The sequence below is a fragment of the Hakea prostrata genome, chromosome 8 (genome assembly GCF_041222555.1).
Source record: "Hakea prostrata isolate BN-2017 chromosome 8, UWA_Hpros_2, whole genome shotgun sequence".
NCBI classification, from domain to species: domain Eukaryota; kingdom Viridiplantae; phylum Streptophyta; class Magnoliopsida; order Proteales; family Proteaceae; genus Hakea; species Hakea prostrata.
The window spans coordinates 2,353,755-2,374,903 of NC_142607.1; the positions used below are offsets into that span (position 1 = coordinate 2,353,755).

At 36.6% G+C, this 21,149-nt stretch overlaps 2 protein-coding genes across 4 annotated transcripts; one reads left to right on the forward strand and one right to left on the reverse strand.

Annotated features, from left to right (window-relative positions):
• The first annotated feature begins 1,309 nt into the window (after positions 1-1,309).
• On the forward strand, positions 1,310-5,317 carry LOC149006222 (mitochondrial phosphate carrier protein 3, mitochondrial-like). Its single transcript, XM_089164530.1, has 6 exons — positions 1,310-1,814; positions 2,394-2,755; positions 2,897-2,940; positions 4,369-4,583; positions 4,682-4,806; positions 4,944-5,317. Exons 1-6 carry the CDS (start codon positions 1,533-1,535, stop codon positions 4,996-4,998), a joined length of 1,083 nt encoding a protein of 360 aa, XP_089020656.1. The 5' UTR covers positions 1,310-1,532; the 3' UTR covers positions 4,999-5,317.
• A 1,660-nt stretch (positions 5,318-6,977) lies between these two features.
• On the reverse strand, positions 6,978-17,940 carry LOC149006223 (uncharacterized). Of its 3 annotated transcripts, none has more exons than XM_089164526.1 (14): positions 17,658-17,939; positions 17,473-17,566; positions 17,236-17,352; positions 16,808-16,905; positions 15,256-15,339; positions 14,936-15,069; positions 14,728-14,800; positions 14,590-14,635; positions 13,734-13,843; positions 13,520-13,627; positions 13,358-13,468; positions 12,079-12,140; positions 8,147-8,462; positions 6,978-7,410 (listed from the first exon to the last, which is right to left on the reverse strand). In XM_089164526.1, exons 1-14 carry the CDS (start codon positions 17,733-17,735, stop codon positions 7,201-7,203), a joined length of 1,641 nt encoding a protein of 546 aa, XP_089020652.1. In that variant the 5' UTR covers positions 17,736-17,939; the 3' UTR covers positions 6,978-7,200. The 3 variants fall into 3 exon arrangements, with proteins under 3 accessions (XP_089020652.1, XP_089020653.1, XP_089020654.1); XM_089164527.1 differs by having other exon boundaries at positions 13,358-13,417; positions 17,658-17,937; XM_089164528.1 differs by lacking the exon at positions 6,978-7,410 and adding an exon at positions 7,734-8,062 and having other exon boundaries at positions 17,658-17,940.
• Between the last annotated feature and the right edge of the window lie 3,209 nt (positions 17,941-21,149).

Here is a 21,149-nt window from a genome sequence, read left to right on the forward strand (position 1 = left end):
ATCACATCGATCAAATAGTTTTTTAGGATGAATCCACATATTTCATTCCACAACCAAACATCTAATTTTATAAATTATAACTCCATAGATTTGAAATCTCCAGACTCATGTAACCAAACAGGCCCTTAAGCAATCCTTAGGATTATTTAATGGCTTACTTATATATAGGTGTTTGTCTTCAAATTAATCTCAATCGATATTGATATTGATATAATTAAGATGGACATATTCAATCAATTTTGTCCTTAAAAAAATTTTATATCTTAACTTTTCTTAATTATTTTTCCCTTTCAGATGTCACTGTTATGTAGGTATATATTGATATGAATTGGCCAATCTAGTACTCATACATTTTTTTTATAAAAATTTATTGATACATTAAATTAGTACTCTTTTTTTATTTTTTGGGATGGACTAACTGTTAAACTTTTTTTTTGGCCACAGACTAACTGTTAAACTTATGTGCTTTCAAACAAGATTTTATTATTTATTATTGTTTTTAAATATAAAAATAAATAATAAAAAAAGAAATTAGATTCAAAACCTATTGCACTCATTCAATCAGCCATGTATATTTATTTGAATATTTGTCATGGGACACCCATTAAAAATGCTAGAATTGAATACATTTTTCATGCAATCTTATATTAGAATATGCTTATTACAAATAAAAGTAAATAATTATAAAATAAAAAAAATGCAGTCATAGTGAGAACGGAGGCAAAGATTATTTTAGTTATTTAAACAGAAAAAACAATCATTCAGTTTCAAGTGACTCTAAATCACAGAATTTCCACCCGTGCCATAGCTAGAAGCCTAAAACTTTCAAATTAATGAAACAAACTATTAATTATACAAAGAAGCAATGCCATTTTTCTCTAAGTATAGTAAATTATCATTTTTCTAAATGCATCTCTAAAAAAACTGAATAGTTGGAAACAATTTAGGAAAAAAGGGGATTTGATATCAAATCTTATCAAAATTATCTAAAAAATTCTATGTATTGAATTGTAAAGAGACTTAATCTTCCTTTAAATGTGTGTGAGAGAATTGAAATTTTCTTAAAAAATGAGGATTTTATTTTTAAAATAAACGCCTAATTATTTAGGCTATAAAATTTTCTTACTTAAAAAAAATAAAAATTCAAGTTGAGGGGTTTTGCAAAAAAATTATACCTTTTTTTTTTTCTTTCAGAAAATCGTTCCAATAACAAATTTGTTCACGGACAAGGAAAGGAAATGGCAGTGCTTGTAATTTAAAAAAAATTCCAGGTCATTTAGATTTTGAAACATCGTATAAATAAACGGAGCGAGGTAGCTGTCTCACGTACCATCGGAATCACGTTACCAACCGGAGTCGGAGAGTGAGAAATCGAGGAAGGCGTTGAACCCTCGATTCATTCTCAAGAGACTTGGAAAACCTAGCTTTTCGCTTCTCATTTGCTCTCTCTCTCCCTCTCTCTCTCCTTTTCTCTTTTGCTGCAAAATAGAAGGAAGAACGCTGCGGCGGGGAATCCTTCTATTGATACCTTCATGGCTCTCTCCGATAACGCTCGTCAATCTCTCGTGCCAGGCTTTCTCTATTCGTCCCCTTCATCAAATAAAACCCTGGATTTTCTAAATCGGAGCTCGCCGTCGCTATCATCTCCATCGACCAATGGAGTTTCAAAAAGCTTCGTCATTCCCGCTCCAAGCGAGAAGATCGAGATGTACTCTCCGGCTTTCTACGCCGCTTGTACTGCTGGTGGAATCATGAGTTGTGGTCTTACTCATATGGCCGTTACCCCTCTGGATCTGGTTAAATGTAATATGCAGGTCCGATTTCGATCCCCTGTTTTATTGCTTCTGGTTTTGTTAGTCATTTCGTGTACCTCTGATTTTCTACTCGTATATTTCCCAACTTCTCTGGTTTTAAGATCCGTTAGACATTGAATTGAGAGATCTTGATTTCTAGTTTTGCTTGGAACCGTTCAAAACTAATTAATAGAATCTCCAACCTGTTGAGGATTGCTGTCTGGTCATTTTGTTTTGGAATTGATAACTAGTATGTTGATCTGAGATTCACATGTTTCTGTTAATATCATTTTAGAAATAATCTTGCAACCGACCGGGGGATAGGTTCAGATGGCATTGTATTGTGGGATTTATAATTTTGAAACTGTGTTTTGTTGATTTTCGTCATTTTTTTACCTTCCTTATCCTAGTTAAGCTTCAGATCTGTTAAACTTCGATTGGCAGGTGGAGGATTTAATTCTTTTCGGGGTTGTTTCATGATTTTTTGTTCTTTATTTTGCTGGTGTTGTGGTTTATTTCTTAGTGATCTTTGATTTGATCGCACCTATCTTGTATGAGTTGAAGAATATTAGTTAACGTCAATTGTTGTCATTACTTCAGATTGACCCTGCGAAGTACAAGAGCATCAGTTCCGGATTTGGAGTTTTGCTTAAAGAGCAGGGGTTCAAAGGTTTCTTCAGAGGTTGGGTGCCCACCCTGTTCGGGTATAGTATGCAGGGTGCCTGCAAGTTCGGATTCTACGAATTTTTTAAGAAGTACTACTCAGACATTGCTGGGCCTGAGTATGCAGCCAAGTATAAGACCTTGATCTACCTTGCTGGTTCTGCATCTGCTGAGGTGATTGCTGATGTTGCGCTATGTCCCATGGAGGCAGTGAAGGTCCGTGTCCAAACTCAGCCTGGCTTTGCGAGGGGACTCTCTGATGGGTTCCCCAAGTTTGTCAAAGCGGAAGGATATGCTGGGTAACGTCTTCATTTATTTGCAAATGCATGATTCATATGATTCTGTACAAAATAGATTCATATATTCTACCAAGTAATGAATGCATGTTGAGTGGTTGAATGCTATATGTGACTTTTCTTAACTCTATAAAATATTTACAGGTTGTACAAGGGGCTTGTTCCACTTTGGGGACGTCAGATTCCATGTAAGCTGAAATATTTTGTGTGTTTCTTCTTTTTGTTCATTTGCTCTGTAGAATATTTTTTTATTCATTTTACTCTACAAAGAATATTTATTCATTTTACTCTGCAGAATATATGTCTTTTCATATGTACTGAAATAGTGTTTATGATGTAAACGAGCTTAAAAAATAAGTTATTTCTGATGAATTGTTTATTTTACTAGATCGGAAAAATTATGGTGTGTTTTATATCTGTGTGTTCAAAATTGGCTTCCTTGTAGTTTCATATTGTATATGCTATGTAACCCCTTTCTGATCCATTTTTTGTTACTAACTTGTGGGTTGGATCTCCGGGGAATGGCTATGTTGATTTTAACCTAACAATTCTGAGAAAGTGGTTGCTTGTGTGCTTAGTTTCTAAGTCTCTGTCATGCTGGAAGTGAAGTGGAGAAAAATGAGTTCAGAGAGAACTAGAATGGAATGCTTTTATAATCATTATAGATGTGAATATGTGACTGGCCAGAAGATAATCCAAATCTAGTAATTAACTTTCATTAACTTCCACGTTATTTTCCATCCAATTTCCTTGTATTTAAACAGAAATATAAAGATTCCATTTGAAAAGTTAGGTTACCAAATCTTAAAATGATTTATGTTAGTTTTATATTATGAAAATAATATTTTTGAAACTTTTTCCCCCCTAAAAAATTCCTTTCACTTATTCTCCTTTGCTTGCTACTATAGAGTCTTTATGATTTTACTTAGCAAGGCATCTTAGACAAATGATTTATCTTCTCCAGCTGAAAGACATGCAGGAAATATTTTTGGTTCTTAGTTGTGTCATTGTATGTATACCTTGAAGCAAAGTTTCTATGTTTCATGCCTGTTGCAATTCTTCTTGGGGATAATCCGTGTTTCTCATGATTATGTTCATGCATACCTGAAGCGAACCTCTCCTAGAGTGTTCCTGAACTTTTGTTTAGTGGAGCCACACTCTGATGTATCTTTCACAAAGCTGTTGACATAAGTCGATGTGGCATGGTTTCATTTGTTGGCAGGACTGATATGAGGTGCCTGAAAATTTCTCTCAACGTAAATAGCATTGATGGCTACTCTTACTGTCTGGTTGGGTAGTGAAAATTTCCTCTGTGTCTTATATCAACTGTCTGATTGGATTGTTGAGTCCACATACTTATTGGAATTTCCCTAGTTCACCAGATATCAAGCTTTAATATTAGGTGTGATTTTGAGTCCTTTTCATTCATGAAAACTAAATAGTGGGGTAACTGAAGCCACGCTTTCGAGTTTGCATCAGTTCATGATGGCATGGATGTTGGAAGGTCCAAACAGCCACTAATTGGATTACCGATGTAGCTATGTTGAAGCTTTATGTTTTCTGCATGTGTTTTTGTTGTAATATCAAGGAGTTTGCTTATATCATACTCTTTGCAGATACCATGATGAAGTTTGCTTCCTTTGAGACTATTGTGGAGATGCTGTACAAGTACGCCATCCCCACTCCGAAGGAACAGTGCAGCAAACCCTTTCAGTTGGGTATTAGCTTTGCTGGTGGATATGTTGCTGGTGTTTTCTGTGCTGTTGTTTCTCACCCAGCTGACAATCTTGTCTCTTTCCTCAACAATGCCAAAGGGGCTACCGTGGGGGACGTGAGTATTGGCACTTGCCTGGATTCAATTGGGTTCAATTTTACTCCCATCAAGTTCCCCACCTTTTACTTCCCTCTAATAATTTTCTCCTGTTCCAGGCTGTGAAGAAGCTAGGGGTGATGGGTCTCTTGACCCGTGGTCTTCCTCTTCGTATTGTGATGATTGGCACCCTTACTGGAGCTCAATGGGGCATCTATGATGCTTTCAAAGTCTTTGTTGGGCTGTAAGTTTTCCATCTGTTAAATGCCACTCTTTTTGTCTCATTAAATCCTTTTTTTTTTTTTTTTTTTTTTTTTTTTTTTGTAATGTTGCTTTGTTTTTAAAATAGAAAGTGATATTGAATTTGGTTATGGTTCCCAGGCCAACCACAGGTGGAGCCGTTAAAGCCCCCGATGCGGAGGTTGCAAAGGCGTAACTTGGAACATTGACACCGCTTTCCTTTTTCCCAGATTGCATACTGAAGTTTTTGTTGCTGATAAATGCGATCGGTGACACACTGGAAGTGTATTCTTTTCCTACTTAGAAGAGTTTAAGCTATTTTTATTTTGCGAGGATGGTTTTGAATTCATCCTCTAAATACTCGAGGACATAGGTGCAGTAGATACAATTCAGTTATTGGTAATAATGATTAGTGGGTGGGGGGATGTTGATTATCTGACCCATCTGTACCTCAGAAACGTTTTGTATGTTTGTCTTGCAAATTTTACCCCGGCTCCTCCAGAAGGGTTTTCCAAGGGACGGATATCGGATTGTTTTTGATTTCTTATCTTTATCCATTTAATATTTTAACTTCATGTATAATTTTGCGAAAAGTGTGTCTAGCCTTTTGCCGGGAAGTTTTTCTCGGGTGGTCCTGTGCTGTTTCAAAAGCCTGATGATTTCGCTAGTTATTTCTTGATGTCCACCCTATAACATGGCTTCCTTGATTGGGAAAAATCTGAAGTAGCTTGTATTGCAGTGCTCAGAAGTCCATTTTGATGTCTGCACTTTTACAGGAAATCTCGAACTCCTAGCATAGAAGTCGTTTATTTTTTTCTTATTTCTCCTGTCTCTCCTTTGGTTTCAAACGACTCCTATGCTGGCGAGAAACATTGTGAATCTTGACTTAATGAGATAGCAACGGGGATCCCCTATAAAGGTCTGAGGGGCATGAACAGCACCAGCATACGCTGGGCAACTCCGCATACTATTCAGCAATCAGGAGCACCCTCGATGATGTTCCAACGTATCTAATGCCTAAATTTTCAGGCTATCTAGTTATGCTGATTGTGGCCTACTCCTGCATCTAACAGAAACCTTAAGACGGAAGCTATGTAACAGAAAGCATCTGGGGTTTTATTTTCCTTCCTCATTAAGACAGTAATGGAGAACTTTCGCCTGAATTGATATTATGCCTACCATGTAATTTTTGTAAAACACTTAACCAGCGCATCGACTCAAAGGTGTCAATAACCACCCATTCCAAGTTACAGGCCCACATGAGGCACCATATCTCATGTACTCTTGGTGCGCTTTCTTTACGCTTCGTCCTCTTTATACTGCGTAAGGCGTGATAGATTCCCAATATAATCCATAGAAATGAAACGAACTGTGGGAAGCATAGTACCTTCATTATAAACTAAGGATATTCAACCAATAATGATGCCTCTGACCAAATTTTTTTGATTGTGTACGCTAACGTTGCTTTACCAAAAGAAAGAAGGGGAAGGGGAAAAACAGTACACAAACATGATATGTGTACCTCGTGCTCCCCCGTTTGTTGATCTTGCAATCAAATTACTTTTATCTACCATAAAATGAAACGGCTCCTTTCGCTTCTACATCATGCAAGGATGGAGAGCTTAAAAATGAGTAAAGAACAATCACCTCCCCATCCCGTGAGCACCAAAGACTTTTAACCATACATATTATATGAACCCAAATAGGACCCACCTTTAAATTATTTATCAAGACATCAAGACCTATAAATAAATTAGTAAGAGTACTAAAATATAAATAACACAATTATAGGTAAATTATTAAAACATATTGATTAATGCATAAAAACTAAAATTGATCGATTCGATTTGTTACTATTTAAAATTTTAAAAAATCACGAAAAAAAGAATGAAGATTTGAAGAAATTGTAAGAAAAAAGATAAAACTTGAAATCTATTAACTAAAGCAAACAATCAATTTCTATAAATTAAGTAAAAAAAATAAAATTTATACTTATAATTAAATCTAATAAAATCAATGACTAAAATTCTAAACGTCCAACTAATAAAACTTCAAGATTTAAATTGTTACGAGGAATCAAAATTTTAAGAGAAAATTTAGGGATTCTTGGAAAGAGGGGCCAAACAGTGTATTTCACACACAAAGGAAAAATCAACGGAAAAAATAAAAGCAATATGGAAACTTCCAAAAAAAATCTCCCCTCGGCCCCTCAGTAACCCCATCTCTCACATCACGAGTGGCTCGATGGTCGAACCAATGACCCACTGCTATGCTCCACATTGTATTATATAGTTGTGCGTAGAAAAAAAGAGGATACTAAACCAGATTATCAAGTTCCTGTGCTTATTTCTTCTGCATTACCTACCATGCATAGCTAAAGCTTTTCCTTTTGCTAGCCTCAAGCATGCTCTTTGTTTAGGTTTGGAGGGTAAACAGTGTCAAAAACCACCCTTGCAAATACATGCCGAGTTTCATGCATGCTTCCCGAGGCTAGGGATTCATAATCAATCTTCTTCCCTCTTTTTGGTACAAAACCTTTGTCCTTACCGCCACTGACACACTCAAAAATCCTGCATACTCTTAAATACAATGCGAGAGGGATAAATACCTGGAAAGCAAAAAAGCAAAATCAGTCCTACTCTTTATAATGAAGTGAATACAAAATGATACATAAATTCTAATGGGGCAACCATGGTAACAACTACAGGTACAAAGAAAACCATGGAAGACACCCAGTAAGTGTAACAAACGTAGAACTACTATTACATGTACAGGAAACTCTCATGCTGGGCGCTGTGCAAGATTGGCACCATATGACGAGATTTTATTCAATTCATGTGAGCCCTTAAACTAGTTTGGAAGAACATTTTTCCTACAGTAACCTCCTCCCCCCCCCCCCCCCCTCCTCTTTTTTCTCTTTTTCAGGAAAATTTTTTCCTACAGTAACCTGTGCTTCATTCCAGCAATGGTGCATGGAGCTGAAAGCTGGACAGCGGAGAAACACACAAACAGTTTAGCTGTAGCTGAAATGAGAGCTAATCTAGGACTGTCAGTAACTTTGATAATGACATGTTGGGAGAGTGTTGTTTGAGGTGCCATAGACATGTACAATGGAGGACTTTTACTGCTCCAATAAGCAGTGAAATGAGAACTGGTGAGGGAGATGCCCATAGATGAGAACTAGTAGCAAGTAGCTCTTTGAATAGAACTGGCTGGAGAATAGAAGAAAAACTATTCAATCCCTTCTACTTGAGATATGCCTGCTTGTGTGGAGAATTATATGAAAACTGTAACTACGAAAAAGGAGAATATATAATTGACTGAAAGTGGAGTTAGGTGTTTACCAGATCAGAGTATGGTGCCTGAGGATACCTTGCCATTGCTTGGGAGACGAAAAACTCATCAGTCATCTTACTCAATGCTGCTTTTACTGATTTTGCGAGATCCATAACTTCACTCTTCAATGCTTCATCTCTGTCCACACTCTGATGTTCTAATATTTCACTGAACCTTGGGTCATGGGGTTGAGAGATCCTCCTTGCTATGTTTACAGCTTCTAAAAGGTCTCCACCATTGTGGACAGCAAGAGCAAAGGTTGCAACCACTAGAGGATCCCTTGATTGGTCCATCAGTGCTTTATGGAATGCTAATATACCAACCCTACATTTCCAAACCTAGAATCAGTCCCACCCATATTCCTATGTAACAAAAAAGACTAAAACAGAAGAAGATGATTTTGCAAGGATCAGAATGCTCATCATAGTCTTTACATGTTCCTATCAGAGGAAACAATATACAAACCCACCTTTGCTGGTCCAGTCCTCTGGTTAACAGGATCACACAACAGAAGCACAAAGTGAAACACAAAGGGAATATTACAGGATTAGACATAAATGTTTTGGCTCTTACGAAGCTCTCCAGTAACTGTTCAAGTTAACTATTCCCCTCCGCAATCCAGAAGCATTGGATTCATTGGGAAATCTCACAGGGGTTCCCCCCCCCCCAAAACCAACCCAAAATAAAATAACTAAATAAATAAAAGCAAGAAAAAAGTGATGGAAACACAAATGGATTTGGAAAAGCTATACATTTGGGAACGATTTGCAATTTCAACCCCTGCCCAACACTTCTGTGAAATCCCTTAGCCCCTAATCCTCCAATGGCTTTCCTAATGATTTTCCCTTTCCAGATTATTCAAAATGCCTCCTGCAAATCATATGCAAAGGAGACCATTCACGGGGTATCAAGGGTGGGAGCAGTGAAGTAACGGGGAGCATTGGTTGGACAAGGTTGCAGGGGTAGGAATAGTTGGCATAGAGGGCACTGAGGCTGGCTTGCTCACAGAGGCAGTGCACATGGAGATTGGAAGTGAAGAGAAGGTGGACATGATGAAGTCGGGTTAAATGATCAAATTCTATTCATTGTCAAAGGATAATCATTGATTGGGCTAGCTTTGTGGACTCAAAAAACCCCCAAGATTATGTGTTTTTGTTAAATAAGACAGTGGTTAGTTCTGTAAATGAGAACTCTTTAGCAGATAACCATATCCAAAATTACTGAAGGCAATAGCAAATGGTGTAACCCAATAAATATCAACCAATTAACCAGCAAAGCTAGGAAGTTTTGCAACCAATGTTTCTCTACTTTGGATCAAGGACTCACATATTGTGAATATCCCTCTTTAACTCAAGCACAACCTAGCAGGATAGTCCAATGACTCAAATCTATTATTAAGACTTCATTCATTACCTGTAAATTGACTGATATGAATACACTTGGCTTGGTCCCACCTAATCCCACCTGATCCTTGATCTCTTGGCTGGGTTGTTGGATAGCTATGGAATTAGTTTGGCATGCTTGACCTTTTGGACAAAATGTTTTTTGCTTTATTTTAGTTGCTTGTGAACACACAATCCCCATTGAAAGCACGAGTACCTTACATGTGAATAAAGGCATCTAAGGCCCTCTTTTTGTCAATCATGTAATCAAAAAGCAGCAAGATACAACTTAGACAAAAGATCAAGTGGGGCATAAATTCAAAATCTGACAAATACAATAAAAAAGACTATCTTTTAAGTGACTCTATTGAATTCCATAATGTAATAAGTCAACACAACACAATTCCAGTGAAGTGGTATCAAGCAATGAACTTGTGCATGATTAAGGTATAAAATAGAGATTCTGAGCACATATATGCAATAAATACTCAACTGGAACACAAGGAAGTCCTTTGTTTTAAAGCCTTCCAAGTCTACCAGCTTCAAGAGGCACAAATGTATTCAAGATTTCCTCAATGCATTATATATCTTACAATGAAATTCTAACATGGCTAAAGAGTTCAATGCTAGCAGCGTTATGCAGCCTCATTTGACAGGCTTTTTCGTCCTGTATTTGCTAACATATTGGATTAAAGTTACATAAGTTATCTGCATCGAACCTATCAAGGCCATTGTAATACTAGGTTTAACCTATTATATTGATACTTTGATACAACACATCCTCCATTGAACAAGAATTGAGCATGTCCTGAATTAGTTTTTTTCCTTCTAGAGAAAGCTATTATCATCAATCCTCCCCCAACTCAACTAAACCTTATCTCAACATTTTGTCACTTATCAACTGTCAACCCTAAATCTTGCCTCTCTTTTTCTGTCAATGAAGCATTCATATATTTTTTGCACCATTCCACCTCAAATGACATTCTTCAATTTATCATGTGTCAGACGTACTCCTAACTTAATATTCATACAAGTACTTTTTGTCAAAATGACTTTTCACAACTTATCCACTTATCCAAACTCTTCCAATCTGATCATAGCACTCCTGAAGCACTCAAAAACTTTCATCGCACCAAATTGTGACTTCAGTGTTTCTTTGTTTCTTCTGTACAAATACTTGGACATAGAATTAATTTGGTCTACAGAAACAGGATGTACAAACAGGAAACAGCATGAACATAAAAATGACCAACAAAGAATGTAATGGAGCAAAGGCATAATCAATATTTCAAAAATGAAGGTAAACCACCTTTTTGGATGCATCCACCTCTACAAACAGCCAAGAACAGTAAAATAGATCAAAGTATGATAGTATATCAACTGCAAAGTCGAAGCATTTACCAATAATCACATAATCTTAAATTTCTAAGCATAATGGCAAAAGTTTTCCCAAAGAATTAAAATAAGGTGGATGAAGTGGAGAGGTGTGTTCGGGGTTTTGTGTGATTGACATATTCCATTAAAGCTTAAAGGAAAATTCTATAGGACCGTCGTTTGACCAGCTATAATGTACGGTGCAAAGTGTTGGGCTGTTAAAAAGAATCATATAGATAAGCTCAGTGTAGCAGAAATGAGGATGTTAAGATGAATGAGTGACAAAACTAGGAAGGATAGATAAGGAATGATCATATTAGAGTTGGTTTGGGAGCTGCTCCCATAAGTGATAAGCTTCGGGAAAGTTGTTTGAAGTGGCACGTCCATGTGTTCAACGAAGACCTATAAATGCTCCTGTACGGAGAAGTGATATAATCCAGATTGAAGGAACTAGAAGAGCTAGGGGTAGACCTAAGATAACCTTAAGAGAAGTGGTGAGAAATGATATGCATAGCTTAGGCCTTGTAGCTAGTATGGCCTCAAACAGAACTAAATGGAAGGCAAGAATCCATGTAGGCATATTGTTGCTGTTGTTGTTGAATTGCAAAAGTTTTATGGACAGGCACAACAATGTGGAATAATGACATGGCAATTTGCATGGTTGGGTATCTAAGGAATGGTCTGGATTAGAGATACCAAAATGTCAAATCTCATACTCAAAATCAATCATATACTGTCCCGTATAAAATCAATCATATACTGTCCCGTATAAGTTGGATATCTAGAGAATGGTTTGGATAAGAGACGTCAAATTTCATACTCAAATTCAATCATACACCAATAACATACCCAACCATGTAGGCATGCACCCTCTTGGTGGTCAAGTGTTTCTCAATTCTTCATTTTACTACATCATATCCCAGTCGTCAAGTATTGTCAAATGTTTAGTTATTACTAAACTGCCAAATCTGTTTCAGCTAAAACTTGACATGTGAGCCAAGCGAGGCATGGGGTCTTCACCTATTCACAATATTTCTGTCCAATCAAACTTTCCATATGGCAGAAGTAGATGGCTATCCACAAGACATGCTCCCAAAAAAATAAATTGAGTAAAAAACAGCAGCAGTTTCAATGTGAACACAAAAAAGGAAAGGAAGCACCAGAATCATTGACAAGTTTCTTACCATAAGCTACTATGGCATGGTCTGTCAGGTGCCAGAAGTCTATCCAGGTTAGATAACAAAGACTGCAAAAAAAAAAAAAAGAGTAAACAACACAGCCAACTAAGAACATGCTTCATCTTGCTGCTTTTCATAAGAAGCACATTACTAGATAAGCATAAACAAAATCCCTAGTGCAAGCAAAACATGAAACCTTTCCCCCTTATGATAGGGTAACATAACATTAGAGAGAGTGTCAAAGAATGTAACAAAATAATAGCGATTGGTCATCCACAAGACACAAATACAAATGACAGATTAAACTAAAGAACTTTCTTCAGCTCTACGAGCTAAATTCTATTTGTAAATATCTGAATGTCTTTTACAGATCTAGCATGTGTGGATTCAACTATGTATTGCAGAACAAGAAGCTGTGCAATCACAAATAGCTATTATCTAAAGAATCTCTCTCTTCTAGTTGAGTAACATAGGCTTATTAACAAGAAGACTCAAGTTGCATAAAAATGGAACATCTGAACGAATAAATAAATAAATAAATAAAGTGGATTTTGTAGTAAATGATGTGACTTCTTTGACTAACATAACTTGATTCAAAAAAATGTGCAATATGCAATACAAAATGGAACATTAGTAATGCAAATTGAAATACATATACTGATATACATGATCAGTAACACTACAACAACTTCTTTTAAATGGGGTCGGCTACATGGATTCTTGCCTTCCCATCAGCTCTGTTTGAGGCCATGCTAGATACAAGGCTGAAGCTATGCAATAATCAGTAGTATTCAATATATAAAAACCAAAAAGGCTAGATATTTACTAATAAAAGGACTTGGACCAAGAATTCATCAAAAGGGTTCTCTTTTTTGAAGGGGGGGAAGTAACGACCAAGATTAGTTTCACCAGCAAATAGATGAATGCCTCACCATTTTATTAGTCAAAGCAATTTAGTTTGAGACATTCTAAGTACAAATATTACATTCAATAAAAAAGCTCCAGCATGATTATTTATTCAATGAATGTTCCAATTGCAGGCAAAAAGAAAATTAAATGGCCAAAACCTATCAGATGATGGCTCCAAATCTAAGGTGTTCCATTTATAGCAATTGAAAATTGCCAAAAAGGAACAGATTCATGCAGCTCATACAGTCCAACAGCTTTAACTTACAATTTTTGAAAGTGCAGTAATGTAAAGAATTGCAGTACAAGAACAGACAGTTTACAGATAATCAACAATAAGAAAATGAAAGCAACTAAAATAGTAGGTACTTCTCCCTACCAGAAGCATGTTGGTTCTCTTATCGCGTCTCCGAAAACCTTGAGCAACAAAATATGATGCCTGTCGTTCAGCTACATCACATGATCCGCTGAAAATGTTGTAGAGTGGATTCTAATTGCTCCAAAAATAGAAATCACACTGGTAGAACAGAAGAGGTCTTACCTGAATTGGTAGAAGTATCTCTAGGAGCCCAAATTTCCATAATAACCTCAAAGAAGCTTCTGCAGACCCAAAGGCCATCATATAATTCGTTTCCATGAGAAGCCTTCCCTATAAGATTTGAAGCCAAGAAACATGGTTAGGCATGCATTTAAGAAGAAGCTCCAACATTAAACTGTAATAAGTAAATTTAAAAAAAAAAAAAAAAATCCAACACCTTGTCCAGTTTCAAAACCAAGCATGATAAATTCTTTACGGAATGAGCCGTCTCCCTTGAAAAATAGAACCCTAAACGAGCTGCAATTCTCACCGCACGTAGAATTCGAGCTGTGAAATCAGTATACATGGAGATCAGATGCCTCTTTCAGAATATATGGGTAATTGACAACAAGCACTTTTTGGATAGATATTGAGCTTGAGGCCAAAGACAAGCAAACCACTTAAGGTACAACCGTACAAGCTAAAAGAGAATTGAGTTCCATTCTGAAGCTTATGCCCCAAACATAGTTCAAGAACTTGGTTTTCAGACCCAATACAGTCAGCCAAAAAATCTGAGTTGGACAGAGATGTCACTGGGTGGGTGCACTTTTTTTTGTAGAAATTGAAGCCAGGAATGGGTAAGAAGCATACAAATATACAATTACAGTAAAGTTCTGAAAAAATATCAAGCTTTACTGAGATACCAAAGCTATTAACTCAAATTCCATCTAGTCTCGGGATCCCCAGGTAAAAGAAAATTTGAAAGATAGTACCAAGATCTCAATCTATAGCCCCAAATCTTATGAAAAAGCTTGGTTCATTGTCATCCACTGAGACATCAAATATCTTCCGAATGGAAAGCAGTATGAGTGGAAATAGAAAGAATATCTTCTTAAAAGTAAAATTATAAATAAAACACATACATAACTAAGACTTCATCTTGTTGTCTTTGCTGATTTATGTTCAATACATTGCATGTCAAACACCCTTAGCCCCTATTTAGAACACCAATTGCAATATTTTGAACGTATCGACCACTCTGTTGCATAAACTACTGAGGGAGCAACCATAATAAATGACAAATATCCACTCACCACAATCCTCCTGGAAAGAGGTACTAGCTGGTATTACAGTTCGAACCTGCAAAGCAAAGAAATACTTAGTACAAACTACACACAACATGTTTTTTGGCATTTCAATGGAAGTAAAACTGCCAAGAGATACATGCACACTTTAGCCTTTTTAATGTCTTCCATGCCTCCCATGTAATCATACACTAGATTTGCATATGGATCAAACATCATCCTGGACGAAGAGTAGAATAGAAGAATAATGAGAAAAGATATAGAACTAAATCATAAATGCAAATAACCAAGAACAACAATAGAAACAAAATTATGCTAATAAGATCTCTGGCATCCAAGCAACAAAAATCACAACCCGTTAATTGTGAAATCCCTTTGCAAACAATTCTTCCAGCGAACATAGTCTTGCTCATCACAGCCAGAAGGTCTTCTTGAAAAATTACTCATGCTCCGCCCAGACTTATATTCAGATGTGCTAAAACTTGACACCTATTTCATTTAAAAAAATAAATAAATAAATCAACTCCTTAGGAGTTTGCATAAATAATGGCAAAGAACATAGGATTTTCTGCGGACAAATTCCTATAAAGGAAAATGAACCATGTTTGATATCTTCTTGTGAAATTTTTTTTTATCTATATATAATTCCTCTTAAGTGGATCAAAGAAGACAAACCTCCACGATGGTATCACTAATATGTACATGACAGATGGGAAAACGTTTTCCAACGATTTGACATTGAGAAAATATTCTCATAACCTGCAAGGACCATTAAAGTCTAGCCTGTTAGTAAACTTAACAGTTAACACATAGTTAGTTCCCGCATAAGACTAGTCAAAAAAATTGATTGAAGTTATTGACAGACCCCAAAAAAAAAATCCCAGCTCAATATCATAGCTGGAGTGGCAATGCCAAATTGATTTCAGATAGCATTACACTGGGCAATAATTAGAGAATTTGGATTCAGAAAATATACAATATAGACTTTGCATAAAACTAGGTAAGACTATTGAAAGATAATATGGTATACAACAGATAAAAAAAATAAAAAATATAAAAAAAAGAAGAAGCAGAAATCAAAATAATTAATAAAGGTTAGCGAATAATTGCCCTAGATATGAATTCTGTACATTTTTCAAAAATATGGTACATGGTACATTTTTCAAAAATATGGTACATGGTACATTTTTCTCATAACTAAGGTAGGGGTGCAAATAATGAATGCAAATTCATTTTCCATAGACTTGATTTGGCTACTCCAAATAGCCTATAGTGTGCTTGTTTTCATTCCATAGGTCTTGTTATTTCTACTTAAGCCTCCATAGACCACACAGAGGAAGGCAATTCTTAGTTGTCAGATAACATTATAAAAAAGTAGAACTCTTTTCCTCAGTTCCCAGTCTAGACAGTAGAGTATTTCTGTGCCAACTTCTCAGAATCCGCCAGCCAGTGCTTGACTATGAGCAACATCGATTCATTTTTCTTTATTATTATTAATTTCTAATGCTTTCAGTTCAGAACCCTCTTTATTCTCTTCTTGGGTTGTTTTACTGAGACAGAAAAAAAAAAACTAGCCCATCTTAAGAGTTAGAAAGTTAGAAACAAAGAAAGTGGAATGATTGGAATCAGATAGCTTAAAGAAATGAAATCAATTTTTGTCACTACATTTAAACGTTATCTTAATTTAATGATGATGACAATTTTCTAAATAGATGGACCTGATTGCCAATAAACTTTTTCATATTCTAGAAGACATAGCACCTTACTTGGGGAAAGAGAAATGAGGCCTTATTGTCTTAAATTGTACCTGTGGCTTCAGATATGAATCAAAGTTCACGGCTCTAAGCCCTTCAATTGAATAGAATGTACAGCTTCTGCTTGTCTATATAAAAATGCTAGCCTCTTCAATTATTTCTAGACATATTCTGGTTTCTATGGACCTCCCCTTCATGGGGAAAGAGGTAAATTTATGTGCCAGATTAGTCTGAACTCAACAGTATGTAAAACCAATATCACGAAGCACCATCCACCATACAAGACACAAGGACCCTCACTGGATCAATATTTGATAAATAATAATTGTGGAGTAGGTATCTGAACCAAATTAGTGGCTCTCTATTAAACACCCATATATGAAAACAATCCCTACCCCTCAACCCCACCCCCACCCCCACCCAACCAAAAAAAAGAAAGAACAAAAGGGGGAAATTATCGAGTAGGATAACACCTGTTTAAGTTCAGCTGAAGTTATAACATCAAAGTCTTTAGGTGTTCGCCCCAGAATGAGATCCCGCACACAACCTCCAACAAGATAGACCTCATATCCTAGAGAAAAAAAAGAAACTGCTTATGTTAAGAATATGTCAAGGCAACTGCACATGATAAAATGAGATGACGATAAGAGGAAAGAAACCATTATAAGATCTCTGAGTGCTCTCCACTCAAAAACAGAGGGAATTAATGACCAAAGCCTATGATTCTCACTGGTTCGTTATGCGTCTCATAATCAAGGGCATTAAGCACACGTTTTTAAATTGATTTCCCTAGGTTTTCAGTTAGCAAGTGACGGTTCTCGCGATACATAGAACTCTAGTACAGCATACGAATTGTCAAGCACCATTTACCTCCTTAACAACGTGGATCTGCATTGAGTACCTTTTTTTCTCAATCCATTTAGAACCGTTCTAATCGGCTTTGCAATCATGGACGTTGTGATTCCAAGATCCTTCGAACTCAATTTCTTCCATTCGGCTGCCTTAGTATCAACATTTACTATCCATCCGAAAAAAAATCAAAAGCGTCAAACTATATTTAAAGTTGTAAAGCTCAAGATCCAAATTAACATCGAGCTTGAAAATCATACATTCAAGATACAGTAAAAGAATCACTCACCTCTTCCAAGAGGTGAAACAGGGCCATGACCTTCATCCTTATGACGACCTTCTGGTACGACGATGGATTCGACTGCTGCAGCCGAGCGCCGAACCTGCAAAGAAGATGGTGCGAGGAAGAGCTCATATGGCGGAATTCTCACAATGAACGAATAAGCTGAGATTCTTTGGCACTAGAAGATAAACCTTGGATACGCAGCAAAAGAGAGGACGATTGAGAGACAAATGATTTCTGCACACGAAACCCAACCCTGCGATAGCCATTTACAGTTGGGAGCTTCACCATGCGGAGATGGACGTTTCAGAAGTAGAGAAATGAAACGGTAAGTAAAACTGGAGCTCATTTGCCCTAAGTCGGCGGCCAGTTCGATCCATTTGGGTGTTTCCTCTTCACCCCTCAATTTTGGTGGATATTTTTCTGATTTTCTTTACCGTGTTGTGTAAGAGTCGAGGTTTAAGGAATCGGTCTTGGATCGTCTCCTCTAGTCAAATTTGTATTGGTGTCAGTAGGCTAAAAAAAAGTAGCGACTCAGGGCATCCATCAGCAAAGACTGGAGCTAGTGAGATCAGAAAGCCCTCCAAACCATTTACAAATGGGCGTCAAGAAGTTCGGTTCCCTTTCAGTTAAACTGAAATGCTGTAGTGTCTTGTTTCAGTCCCATTACATTTGATTTGACTGTAATATAAATATGGAAACAACAATTTTGAGTCCGAATCCTCATCCCATTGGGGGAGCACGACCGCTTCCCGACCACACAAACATGTGGGGCCCACAAGTGAAAAACACTTTTTAGAACAAATTTAAAAAAAAAAATCAACTTTTATCCGGATTCATAGTTAAATGGAACGATAAAATTGTTGAGTCCGAATCCTCGTCCCATCGGGAGAGTACTTTGAGAAGGCTAACACTTTAAGTGTGTCAATTTGCAGTCTGAACCATTAAAACCCAACCGCATCCGCTTGTCATAGCCTGAACCAAATCTTAATATGTTGTGTTTGGACTATAGGGGCTAATCCGCATCAGTTCAAAATCAAACTAAAACATGTTATAACCCGTTTTTTTGTTTTACATTATATGTTCTTTGAATCCTCATATTACCATTAAATATTTGGTATAGACAATCAGAAAAATGAAGCATGAATTCAAATATCGAATAGTCATTCCACTATTTGTAAGGGACAATCGGAAATATTAAGTATGAATGTTCAACTAAAAATATTAAATTTGTTTAGTTTGAATAAATATTTATCTAATTTAGAAGTACTTCTTTTACATATCAAACTAAATACCAACCCAAAAATGAGACATAATTTATATAAAGGAATAAAATCTATATTTTCACAAAACAATAATCCATTTACAAGACAATCAATCAATCATAGCACAATATGGAAATTAAAAGGATTTATGGTTTTGAGGATTTGTTTTTGGAAGACCATTTGGTGGAACCTGAGGAATGAGCTTGCAATCCCTATGTCACTACTTACCATCTGGCTTCTTGATTTCTATAGGGTGGGTGAGTTTTCAACAATGTTGAATGATTTTTAATTTCTTGTTAATGAAAATTGACTGATAGCAATTTTGTCTTGCATAGAATTTTGATTTTTGTTGCGCGATACTTAACTATTTCTTTTGTTATTTATCTTCATTTTTTTTTTGTACCATAAACTGCTAGTCTAAACTGTTAGTCAACCCGAGTCTAAACCACTAACCAAAATCATTAGTCAGCTCGACCCAACCCAAAACCGTTATTTTGCTAATGGGGTCGTGTTTGGGTTTGGTGTTTTTTAGCCTAAAACCATTATATTCAGTCCCAAACTGTCCCAAACCAGATCGTTGACACCCCTAAGTGTCATCACTATGTCATAAGTATCCATATATGACCTCCATTTCTTCAGTATCTTTTGTTTCCTCTGGAGCGAGTCAAACAATAATTTAGGGGTGTCAAACTGTGTAAAAAACCCTATGACCCAAATCCACCCTAAGGCCGGCCTGATACTAGCTCAATTTTCAACCCAAGGGTGGACTTGGGTTACAAAATAATCAATACTAATAGGGTCAGGTCCGGTTCATGTTTAGCCCTCAAACTCACTCGGCCCAACCCAACTCAACCCTATGTTAGTTTGATTTAGAGTTTTTTACTGGTGGTACACTTAGTGGGGGTTAAAACTTTAGGCACCGCCCCTAAGTGAAAATTTTTTACTAGTGACTTAATTCCAACAAATGCCAATATTACTCATCAGCCACTGTTAGATGGTACCTTTCATTTTGTTAACCAATTCAAATTTTGAATGTTGGTGAGGGTTTTGGAAATATTTTATATCTTAGAAGGAATTGTCCAATCTTGTGCGGTTTTTCCTCTATAAGTGAATTCTTTGCGAGCATCAACCATAGAAGAGAGCTAAAATTTTCGATCATTGGAGGAATCCTCCCAGTAAGTATATTGTAGGAGAAATCTAATGCTTGGATTACAGAAAAGATCCCCAATTCCAATGGAATGCTACCATTGAATTGATTGAAAGTAAAGGACAAATACTTTAGTTTTGGCATTTCAAAGAATTCAGCGGGTAATAGTCAAGTGAAGTTGTTGTGACAGGTATCTAATCGAACAAGTTTTGGCAACTTGAGCATTTCTATTGTAGTTATAAGATACTGTAGCTGTATGAATTTGTTTGAAGATTTTATGTAAAGTTTTTTTCATGTTGCTTACTTAAGTTGGGTCTAAACTCTAAGTTGTTCACTTAAGCACGATCAACATTACATGTTGCCCAATCTGATGAACTTGGAATTTTATAGTTTTTGGGACATTGACCAATTTTATAGTTTTTGGGACATTGACCGTTAAATTTTCAAATTTTGAAAAGTCTTAAGACTTAGATACCCCTCATTCACCCCATGTGAATGACTAAAATGCCCCTTTCACCCACCGTATACCCAATCCCATATTTGTCCTATTCATTGCCAAAAATCTCACCATTACACCGACCACCACCCCTTCCCCTGCTGGCAACCACCGCCCACCTCCTCTTCACCTAGAAAAACTTCTGCTTTTCCATCCAAACTATCCTGAAACCAAAAAAAAGAAAACGAGAGTTGAATCATTATAAAGTTTTAGATATTTAGATTACAAAATTGTAGATCTGGAGCTTTTATGTGAAGCTGCAGAATCTGCAAGGTCTATGGCGGTAAGTAAAGGACTGCAATCAATCTTCCCTTTGAAAATCTGAAATTTTAAAATTGAAATTTGCCCTAGATATGGAGAAAATGGCAGCCACTTCCTCTCTTTCTTTTATCTCCGTCTCTCACAATGACGAATATTGCCACCTCCACGGCGAGTGATACTAACTGCAGATTAGATAGAGAGCCAATTTGTACCATTTGCCTCTCAATAGCTATGTTTTTTTATCATTGCCGCACAAATGCGTTCCATATTACTGAATTCTATGGCATCTTCACAATTCGATTGTGGAAAACCTAGAAATTAAATATCACATAAGACAAACTCAGGTGGGGTTTGTTGGAATTTGCAGGTATGGGGTGATAGCGGAAGAAGGGGATGGTTTTGTGGTGCAGATCAAGAGGCGTGACGAGAGAGAGGAGGAGGAGTAGAAGATGTCATTTAAATGCCTTTATTCCATTCCTTCTTTGCAACCCCTTTCCCTCTCTCGCCCGATGAC